A 10166-nucleotide genomic window follows, 5' to 3' on the forward strand; every position below is an offset into this window, starting at 1 on the left:
ATGTGACCACTTATGTCCAAATAGTATACGTTTTAATAGGTGTGCTTGTTTAGCTTTATCCACAGATGTTGATTTTTTTTTGTTAATAATAATGGCTATACATAAATTTAGTTGAGTCATGGACGCCATTTTGTGCAAGAGTCTGTGTTTACACATTTTAGCTTGCCAAGTGTTGGTCCACGTTTTTTTTTCCAAGTCAATACAGAGTTTTGTGATTCATAAAAAGTCAAAGGACACTTACGGCGTCATTTTATTCAGAGTTTCTCCCGGTTTTTACCAGTTTCCAGCTGCGACTGTGGCGGTTTACAACGAAGTTTGGTGGATTGAAATGGGAAGCCGTGATCTGCTTCACGGAGGGGTGCAAATGCAAATCTAAAAATTCCTTTAAACATTTCAAATGAACCATCACATCACTAGTCTTATTAATTGGTTCATATAAACACAACAATGAAGTCTGATGTTTCATTGTCTGTTTGTTTTTCTGAGAATGTGTATATCGACCCCACCACCCCCGAATGAAAAGTGGTTTCACCCAACGTCGCTTTAAAAACACTCATTATTAGTCAACAAATTACAAGGAAATAATTATTTTTGGTTTTCATGACAGGTCAAATAACATAATGATAATAATAAAAAATAACTTTTTTTTTTTGCTGTGAGTTTGATTTTATTCCCTGTCAAGTTAGGCATCCAAATTCTTTGTTATTTAAAACCAATAAATTAAATAAATAAAGTAAAAATAATAAACTTCCGTCATCTGAATCTGTTGAGTCTTCTCTCCAGCCTTTACGCTCATGTCATGAGTGTAGTACAGTTGCAATTCTTGCTGTGCTTGGTTTATATTAGGTGCATGATTATTATTAAAAGAGTAAAGACTATCATTTTGTGGATTCAGTTATACACTATAAGATCATGATCCTCCTTGATAGTGTGTGGCTCACAATGTCATCTATAGCTTTGTCATGTTGACACTCTCTCAGGTAACACCCTTGAATCTGGGTTTAAACTGCGGATACAAGGGTCATCGGCGCCACTGACATCAGTGGTTCACCGCATCAGATCAGTCACGTCTCCAGCTCATTAATTTCACACTCGTTTTACAGTGGAATCTTTCCAGGAAAAAGTCCGGAATGATTCTGAACATTTGCCAGTTTCATTCCAGCGTCGGGACGAACAGAACATCTGCATTTAGTCCCATCATCTCAGCTCTGCAGGCAAATATGAGACGCCATCGTGCTCATGTGGCGCTGGAGATCCGGGGTCTCCTGGTGGGCTGACCAGGTCAAACCACACTCAAACCACACACTCACTCACAGCAGCAATATTTGGAGCAAGTTTGTCACCTGGAACTGCTGAAGCATCACCCACCCATCATGCCTGGCCTGTGTCTGCTGCGACTGAAACACAGTTAGTCAGGGTCAAATGAAAGGTCAAATCTCGTACTCACTCCACTGGGTTTATCTCTGACACTCTTCTTGTCCTCATAACCGCCTGTTATTCCTGTCTGCCTTTCTTCTTCTAATATCGGTGTTGTACCAATTCATTTGGATTTACAAAGGTTCTAAAGATCCCCCCATTCATTTCACTTCTGGCCATGTGACCAGCTGCCACTGAAAATGGCAGTTTTAAATCAGTTTTAAAATATTACAGTGGAGCAGGGGTGAAAGCACAGCCCCAGATGAAGGGCAATTTAAATGTTTTGAGGAAGATCATTATTTTAACAACTGATAAAGTCAAACTAAGTTTCAGTTTTGACAAAGGGAATATGAGTTTTAGAGAATTTTCATGTAATGAAATGGAAATTAACAAGAACTTTGGTTTGCATAACTGAACTAACTGAATAAATGAGTGTGAAACCAAATGTACTTTATTTTTGACAATGGTAATAACATTGTCATTGATGTCAATTGCGAATAAGATATTTGAGGGACAAAAAGAAATTGTGTTTTAGTTGGTAAGAAACATAAAATAAAATATCTATTATTTAAGGGTTCACGTTTTCAATCTGAAAAAGGACATTTCTTAGATAATTTTTATTAAACAAATGTGCTGAATTTTATTTCATTTTTGGTTTTGGTTTAAAAAAAGTTTTTAAGGAACAAATAGAAAATGAAGAAAAACAAAAAGAAGACGAAAAAGTATGACAGGTAGCTTTTAATTTAATACCATTACAGTTAGCACTGTCAATATATACTTAAAATATCAAACTCCGTTATTGAAAAGAAAGAGCAGGTAACCTGTTTTTTTTTTCCTTTAAAAAAAGGATGTGAAATGTTCCTGCTAGCAAAGAAACAACCACATTAATACAAACTGTCCAGTTTTATTTCCTGTCATGGGCTTCTATTGTTCCCAATAGTAACAAAATACTTTTGCACCGTGACTCTTTACATGGCTGCCAAATTGTGTGTCATCTCCGGAGCAGACTTCAGTTAATACAGCGATTTTTCAGGAAAGAAAACTCCTCTAGATTGCAATTCAACTGTCACACACTTTTGTTGTGTTAATGAAGTGGCGCTCTTTGGAGACACCACTAGATGTCGCTGTTCGTACCAATGAGAAACACGCAGTTGCAGCTTGTTTTTTATTGGTTTCATGATGAGAAGGACATTGGCGGGGAAACCAGGGAGCGACTTGTCAAAATGGCTGCCGGCACTCAGCAGTCTTGCTCAGGCAGCGAGCTGCACTTGAGCATCCGCAGGTAGTTTTGGACCTTGTTGGCGTCGCGGCGGAAACAGAAGAGCAGGTCGTTGTGCCGCTCTCCTTGCTGGTAGAAGGAGGAAGAGGATGGAGGGAGGAGTGGTCCCACCGTGTTACTGAGCGCGCCCAGAAGCTTCATCTGCGACCAAGAGAGAAGAACAACTCACTTTGTGGGTCACAATTTATGGGATTTTTCTGAAGGAGCTGGATTGACAGCTGGAGGGGATTCGCACCTGAAGTCGCTGTAGTTAGCCTGAGAGCCAGCCATTGTTATATAGCTGCTCTTGTACAACAAACCTAGGCAACCATTGTTGAGGAAACCTTCTCTGATTTGTCCTGACCAAGGTCCTTGACCTTGGAGACATGGAATCTAAGCACTCACTCTCTCCGCCATCCTGGTGACTCCGCCCCTCAGCTCCTGGACCATGTCGGCCATCTGCAGCGCCTTGACGGAGCTGACCTGGTTCTGGTGCCGGCTCTGAGACAGAGCCCGGTGCAGCTGCCAGAGCGGGTCCTCCCAGGCCGCCAGCAGCCTCAGGACCACCTCCATCAGCTGCTCGCGCTGCACAGCAAGTTCACACCTCGGATGAGACCAAAACCAGAGCTGACGTTCATGTAGCGGAGGTCACGTGACCCACCCCGAGCGTCTGCGCGTCCTCTTTGTCCCGCGGCGTCACGATGTCGTGTGTGTGACACTTCCACCTCCAGATCAGGTTCTTGTGCGGCGGGAAATGCTGCTCCTGAGAGTCAGAGGTGCGTTTCGGAATTCAGACTCTGTTGCCATGGCGACTCAAACAGCAGCGATATTTCACTGAGCTGAGATCATAAACTGGAAATGACTTCAGGTAGTCATGTTACTAGTTTTAATCCAAAATCAGATTAGGATTCATCTGATTTAATGGACTGAATTTGCTATATAACCAAGAGAAAGGTTCATATTTTCTTAATCTGGTCCACAGCACGGGAGAAAAATAATCTGGTTTATATCAGATCTGCATCTTTCTATGTTGGCAGAATATCGTTTTAATCTGGTTTATGTTTGACATAGATTTAATCTGAGAATATTCTCCGGTGGATTTCAGATTATTGATGGAATCCAAATTTTCAATAATCTCCAGAATGTCAGAATATAATCCTGAACTGCATCAAGGATCTTAACTGACTAACATGGTATCAACTGAATCAAAATGAAATGTAATAATCTGGCCAATTAATAACCGCGATAAAAAATCCCAAATTTAAGATTTAATCCGGGTGAGCAGGAGAATAGAGAAGAAATAAAACTCTTTCCATTTGGTAAACATGTATAAAGTTAGCAGTTAAACATCTTGGTGCCTGATTGTAAATGAAATAATCCCAGATTATTATGAATACTACAGGTTCCCTCAGGACGCAGTTTGGATTGTTTCATTGAATATGAACTTCCTGAAATACTTATTGAATCTGAGGTGATAATCCCAGACTCACAAACTGAGAGCGAAGGTCGTTGGAGATGTGGTGGATCCTGGACGACTGCAGGTTGACCCTGTCGAACAGGTCTGTCAGCGACGGGACCTGACAGCTGCCGTTTCCATGGTGACAGATGGGAGCAGCGCGGGCTCCAGAGCGCAGCTCCAGGAGCAGAAGTGAGACCACCAGCAGGCCGGCTGCAGAAGAAGGAGATGACCAGGGTTGAAGAAGAAAATATCCTGTGCCGCGCAAGAAGAACTCACCGCGTGTCATGTCCGCTGTAGGAGGAGGACGAAGCTGTCGCAGATGGAGACGCAGCGTCGGCTTCACCTTTTATCCGCTCATCATCAGCCAGAACCTGCCAGGCGGAAGAAAGCGCCATCGTCTCGTACGAGGTCATTAAAGGGAACTGCTGACGTCCGACCTGGACACGCCAGGGTTTCTGCCACGGTGGCTGCTCAGTCACCCGAGTCTCGGTCCGGATCCTGCCTCTCAGGTGACCTGGGGCCTTCTGTGGAGTCACGTCAGCCCCGGGACCGAGTCTCAGAGGGAGGGTGGACTGGGGTGTGCTCTTGAGCAAGGCAGCCCTCCTGCACTCGCAAAGCCACTGTGAAAGGACTCCTGAGGGTTTACTATCCTCTGGGGACCTGTCACACCCCCTTAAACCTGAACCAGGACTCCGAGTCAAACTGGAACCCAGTCATATTCACCCAGTTATGTTGAAGTTTTTATCCTCAAACTGAGGCTTGTGGGGTCCGGCAAAAGGTCCCCACAAGGAGGCGTTTCTAAGAATCGGTCCCAACGAGTGTAGCTTTACAGGGTACACACACACACACACAGTTTAATTGGAGGCAGAATGTGACGTCCGCGTGCACGCATCAGCGGTGCCATGACGGTCATGTGATCTAATGACTGACAAAGGGTCTAATTTTAGACCAGACATTTCAAGCCACGTCAAAAGTCCAAGTGCAGCAGGACAAAACGCTCTACTCAAATGTTCTTCAGTAGTGTCGAAATCATGGTCTTTAAATGACAAATGAAAACTTCAACGTGAGATTGTGAAAGTCCACCTCACGTTTCGCTAACTGCTAACACTCATCTCACCGCAGCGCTCGCCATTGCTATCACAGCTTCCACAGACGACCTTGATGACAGACGACCTGACCTTTGACCTTATATTTTTGTAGCACCCTACATAACAGCGCTGGAACTCTTCCCCAAAGCAGTGAGTGGGCCGGGGCCCATGGTTGGGCCGCGAGCGCCTCCTAGAGAGCCACTAAAAGTTTTTTTGTTTTACACCTCTGGGCCGTGAGATGCTCAGTTTTAATACACATATGGTGGCAGTCGTGAGTCGCTGAATTGACTTGACAGCTGCAGATCTGTGATAGTTACCAACTATGGAGAAGTTCTTGAAAAGAAACAAATGATAAAGAAAGTGATGGCGCCCCCAACAGTAAAGAAAGCACCATGAAAGTGCTGTTGAAGCAGTTTTGGCGATACTTTCATTTACACTTTACTTATATCTTCTTTGGCGTTTAAATAAAATATACTATTTGTATTTTATGATATTTATACATGGTTTTATGATATTTATGTTAATATTAAGTGTTTTTTTTTCTTTTTATGACTTGTGACTTGCACCTGGTTTTGCTGCTGGTTGGACTTTTCAATCTTTGCAATGATCACATGGTTTCAAGTCTTTTCACAAGGTTTTGGTTTGTTTACGCGTGAGTAGATGAAATATGGTTGTTGATGACAAATAAAATCAAGAGTCATGAATCAGTTCTATTACTTACTGGGCCCATGTGTTCAGGGAAAGGTGGGCCCCGAGACCAGAAAGGTTCCGAACCCCTGCCCTGAAACACTTCCTGTCGCTGACTCATGCTCCACACTGGTAGCCAGGAACATTTTCAGCACTTAGATCCAGGAACTTATAGAGTCAAAATGGCGCCATGTTTATCTATTTTAGAAGCAGAAAGTAAATGAACAACATTCAACATAATGCAGCATTAAAAGGGATCTAACTGGTAATGCTATAAAACTGCTGACTCATCACATGTGCTGCTTTCGATTTGCCTCGGAAACAGTTGGAGCTGGGAATGACGTCATCACAGCACAGGGGAGCCATCTTGGATCGCGTCCTCAGGATGGTGAGGTTTCTGCGCTGCCACCACCAGGGGGCGTCGCTGAGGACTTCCCTGCTCCCAGCACAACTGAAACGCGCCCGACGACCTTGAAGAATCCTCATGCCCACCTCACACAGCAAAATGACGAGTCGAAGATAGGAGTGAATATTTTATTACAGCATCATAAATATGTTTTTGCTTCGGGGATATTAATTTAAGGCTATTTACAGCTATATACAAGGTTCCAGTGCATTTCTACTTGAGTGCGCTTTCAGAGCGGGCGGCGGCTCAACATCTGTGGTGCTTCCATTTGCGGGTGGCAATGGCGATGTTGGCGTCCCTCTTGTGCCAGGGGAAGAGCTTGGTGAGCGCCAGCGTGCCGTCGGGCCGCACCGAGCCGGTGAGCACGTAGAGCTGCGCCCGGCCGGGCCGCACCAGCACCTGGGCGCAGCGCAGGTTGATGAGCAGCCACTGCTGCAGCAGGTGCTGGGTGTCGTAGGGCAGCAGCGGACCCTGGCGGATGAACTCCACGCGACCCTCCAACTCAAACTCCGGCTCCCCCAGTGGCAGACGGCGGCGGTGCAGTTTGGCCGTCACAGCTGGAAACAAGACTCGGGTTTAGTTTCGGATCGAAACCAGGCAGGTCACGTGACCTCAGGTGACTAGGAAGCGGAAACTCACCGAAGTCGTGCTGACAAAACGCATCCAGAACGGTTTTCAAAGGCGGAGCTTCTTCGACTGACGGACAGTTCTGACAGGCTGGTTTGGGCAAATCTGCAATGGAGAGTAACATTAGCTATAGACAGACTTGAACTACTGCGGCAGCAAACCTCGCAGATTCTTCTGTGAATCCTTCACAGGAGCTTGGTGGAAAAGTCGACTCACCTTTGGCGAAGAGACTGAACTTGGCGTGCGGCGTCAGACACATGTCCTCCTCGGCAGGGAAGCGGTCACAGTCCAGCGCCTCGGGCCAGGCGTGACCCTGGCACGCCAGCACCGGTGCGCAGCTGTCCCGCACCGCCACACACAGGCTGCGACAGGGCTGGATGAACCTGCAAGGGGCGACGAAGCGGAGACGTCAGGAACCCGCCGAGCGAGCGAGCGCGAGGGGGTGGGGAGCGGAGGCAGAACTTACGTGTCCAGACAGACGGGGGCGATGAGCGAGCAGAGGAAGGCCTGGGCCTGCGGGTGGCAGCCGGTCTGCAGCAGCGGCCTCCAGTCCTCCGAGCGGGGCACCACTTCGCCCTCCAGGTTGCTGTGGCCCAGGAAGTTGGGGAGGCGCATCTCGGAGTAGCCCACGTCTTTGCAGACCTTCATCTGGTTGGGGATGGCGACGCAGCGGGTGGACTGACCCAGGTCGAAGGCCAGCAGAGGCCCGGCGGTCAGGAGGAGGAGAGCGGCGAAGAGCGGAGACATGCTGAGGCGGCAGCGGCGGCTTAGGTCCGGGAGGTGTTGTCAGGACGGTGGAGGTCTCCTCACTGACCATCAGAAGGCAGCCTGAGCTTTATAGAGGGCAGAGTGAGCCGCCCACCGCCCCCCCACACTCTTATCAAGTGGCTATCAAAGAGCCTCAGACGGTTTGTTTGGAGACAACAGACTGTTTTGTGAGTCTGCAGACAGACAGCTGATGGAGGGAGGAGGAGGGCTGGGGGGTCCGAGAAGGGGGGGCGGGGGGGGGCAAACAGAGCTCTCACCGACTGATGTGCAGTCGAAGACTCCAGTCACCAAACCTCACCTCACTTTTTTGGGCGATTATCTCCTGTTGAAAACCTTCACATATCAGAGACAAACATGTCCAGGACAAATATTGAACTTTTGAGACGGAAAAATGTAAATAAAAAAGACTAATAGAAAAGTTATGAACCAGAAAGTCAAATATTTGTTTGGTGTTTTGTTTAAATAATTATGTACAGGGAAAATGGTATTTTTTAATGGATAATTATTTTAAATATATATACCGGAAATTAATCCCAAAAAAAAACTACATGGGAATTTAGGGATTAAAAGGGATTTATATATATATTTTACATTTTTTAAATATACCACTTTTACTATTACACTAGTAAAAGCGTAATATTATTCAAGTATATATATATTTACTATATATATCGATATTTTACATTTTTTAAATATTCCACTTTTACTATTAGACCATATATATATATATATATATATATATATATATTTATATATATATATATATATATATAATATTGCACTTAAAATAAATCCACTAAATAAATATGAGTTATGTGGTTACTGTGTTTACTATGTGGTTGAAGAATGAACAAATATTACTTTTAATCCCGAGGCCACTTGGCGGCTCAGATCCGGAGCCTGGGGTCGCAGAGGGGCGCGAGGAGCAGCTCGGTCCAGAGAGAGAGACGCAGACTGATGCCGACGTTTGTCTCTTCATCCGACAAAAGATCACGTTAGAGGATCACAACTGTTGTTGGGACGACTCACAGCTCTGATATGGATCAGTCCACAACTTTCCCCTTTCTCTCACACACGTTTACAACCCGAGCTGGTTCCACTGCGGGTAGACGAGCCCGGCCCACGCGAGGGGGACTAACTGGTAATTAGAGTCACGGGCCAATTTAGCGGGACAATGGTGAGGAGCGGGTCCTGTGGGCGGCCCAGCGGGGGGCTCTTGTGAGGACTAATGGCCGAGCAGTAGACACTGAGTCTGAGGCTTCATCCACACGACTGCAGTTTGTTGCTTTTGTTTCTCTGTTAGTGGGAACAAAGAGACGCGCTGGTTACGAATATTCGCCTGGGTCCTGAGACATTTGTTGTTTTAAGACGTGGTGACAGAGGCTGCGGAGGTGGATGGCTCGAGACGTCCCAGAGTGAAGCATCAAACTGGCTTCATCCACTCCGGCAGAAGGAAGTTCAAGAGGAAAATGATGAATTAGCGAGAGAATTAAAGAGTTTTTCGAGTCTTATCTGAGCCACTTTGCAGACATTCTGGACGACGTGAATCTAGAGGGCGCTGGTCCAGGGGTGGGCTGTTGAATTCCTGAAGGGGCCCCATCATATACTGAGGCTAGTGCGAGGGCCGACCAGACAAAAGACCCAGGACAGGAGAAAATGAACATTACACGTAACTTAAATTTTGCTACTCCAGCATTATAAACACAGAAATTTTAAGCAGAGCAGACTTTACATCAGATAATTTAAAGTGATTAACATCTTGGATACTATGGTAAATCAGTATGGTATAAAGGCACTCCCCCTTCCCCAAGGTATTTCTGAAAGTAATCATTTTTGAGGGACAAAAACACAGTTAAAAGGAGCGTCAGCTGTTGGAGAAGACCAATTTATAAAAGGGAAATAAAGACCTCCACATATTAGCGAGTTTCTATTCAGAGTTTGAAAAGTGTTGCACGATGTAGTTCGACTCATGAGGGCAATATGGGCCCCTGGGGCAGCACATAACCGACCTATGTCCGAGTCTAAATAAATAAAATAAACATATTGACCAGCAAAAATGTTTTCCTTTAAGACAGACCTGGATTAAGTGCGGCCCGGGGGCCAAATGCGGCCCTTTGATTGTATTCATGTGGCCGTCCGGGAGTCAGAGTAAAACCACAAAAGTGACATTGTTGTTGTCTCTGACATTTTTGTCGTGTGCATTATGACGCAAGTGAAACCTAACTTTCACCTTTCATTATTTTTCATAATTGTTTGTCTTTTCCGTTGGCTATTTTAGGAGTATTTCTTGTCCCTTAAAACACATCAGAATTAAAAGTAGATGTTGAAATGTATGAGACACATTGATTTAATCTGTGGTTTAAATTAAATAAAATGCAACAAACCGACATTGTCTGTGCATTTTTACAGTGTAATTTCATAATCATGCGTCTTCCCTTGAATTTATTTTCAATTTTC

General features: G+C 45.2%; 3 protein-coding genes across 3 annotated transcripts in view; all 3 read right to left on the minus strand.

The window, feature by feature from the left end:
* The window catches only part of nell2a (neural EGFL like 2a), a 54112-nt gene extending 53782 nt beyond the window's left edge, over positions 1 to 330 (minus strand). The window contains exon 1 of the mRNA XM_053885411.1: positions 242 to 330. The gene's annotated coding sequence lies outside the window, so the exon portion shown is untranslated. The remainder of the gene's footprint in view (positions 1 to 241) is intronic.
* Positions 331 to 2653: 2323 nt separating this feature from the next.
* Positions 2654 to 4505, minus strand: LOC128771087 (prolactin-like). Its single transcript, XM_053886221.1, has 5 exons — positions 4410 to 4505; positions 4165 to 4343; positions 3336 to 3437; positions 3080 to 3259; positions 2654 to 2836 (listed from the first exon to the last, which is right to left on the minus strand). Exons 1-5 carry the CDS (start codon positions 4417 to 4419, stop codon positions 2654 to 2656), a joined length of 654 nt encoding a protein of 217 aa, XP_053742196.1. The 5' UTR covers positions 4420 to 4505.
* A 2055-nt stretch (positions 4506 to 6560) lies between these two features.
* Positions 6561 to 7688, minus strand: szl (sizzled). The gene is made up of 4 exons (XM_053886823.1): positions 7408 to 7688; positions 7158 to 7324; positions 6954 to 7046; positions 6561 to 6871 (listed from the first exon to the last, which is right to left on the minus strand). Exons 1-4 carry the CDS (start codon positions 7686 to 7688, stop codon positions 6561 to 6563), a joined length of 852 nt encoding a protein of 283 aa, XP_053742798.1.
* Between the last annotated feature and the right edge of the window lie 2478 nt (positions 7689 to 10166).

The sequence above is a fragment of the Synchiropus splendidus genome, chromosome 14 (genome assembly GCF_027744825.2).
Source record: "Synchiropus splendidus isolate RoL2022-P1 chromosome 14, RoL_Sspl_1.0, whole genome shotgun sequence".
Lineage (NCBI taxonomy): Eukaryota > Metazoa > Chordata > Actinopteri > Syngnathiformes > Callionymidae > Synchiropus > Synchiropus splendidus.

What these genes read in the sequence shown, in the direction of transcription:
- szl (XM_053886823.1), bottom strand. Translation starts at nt 7,688, where the DNA reads ATGTCTCCGCTCTTCGCCGCTCTCCTCCTCCTGACCGCCGGGCCTCTG. An exon ending in GTTCAGTCTCTTCGCCAAAG is followed by an intron (nt 7,047 to 7,157) that starts GTGAGTCGACTT and finishes TCTCCATTGCAG; the next exon opens with ATTTGCCCAAACCAGCCTGT. An exon ending in GTTTTGTCAGCACGACTTCG is followed by an intron (nt 6,872 to 6,953) that starts GTGAGTTTCCGC and finishes TCTTGTTTCCAG; the next exon opens with CTGTGACGGCCAAACTGCAC.
- LOC128771087 (XM_053886221.1), bottom strand. An exon ending in ACGACCTTCGCTCTCAGTTT is followed by an intron (nt 3,438 to 4,164) that starts GTGAGTCTGGGA and finishes TCTGACTCTCAG; the next exon opens with GAGCAGCATTTCCCGCCGCA. An exon ending in TCACCAGGATGGCGGAGAGA is followed by an intron (nt 2,837 to 3,079) that starts GTGAGTGCTTAG and finishes TCTTGGTCGCAG; the next exon opens with ATGAAGCTTCTGGGCGCGCT.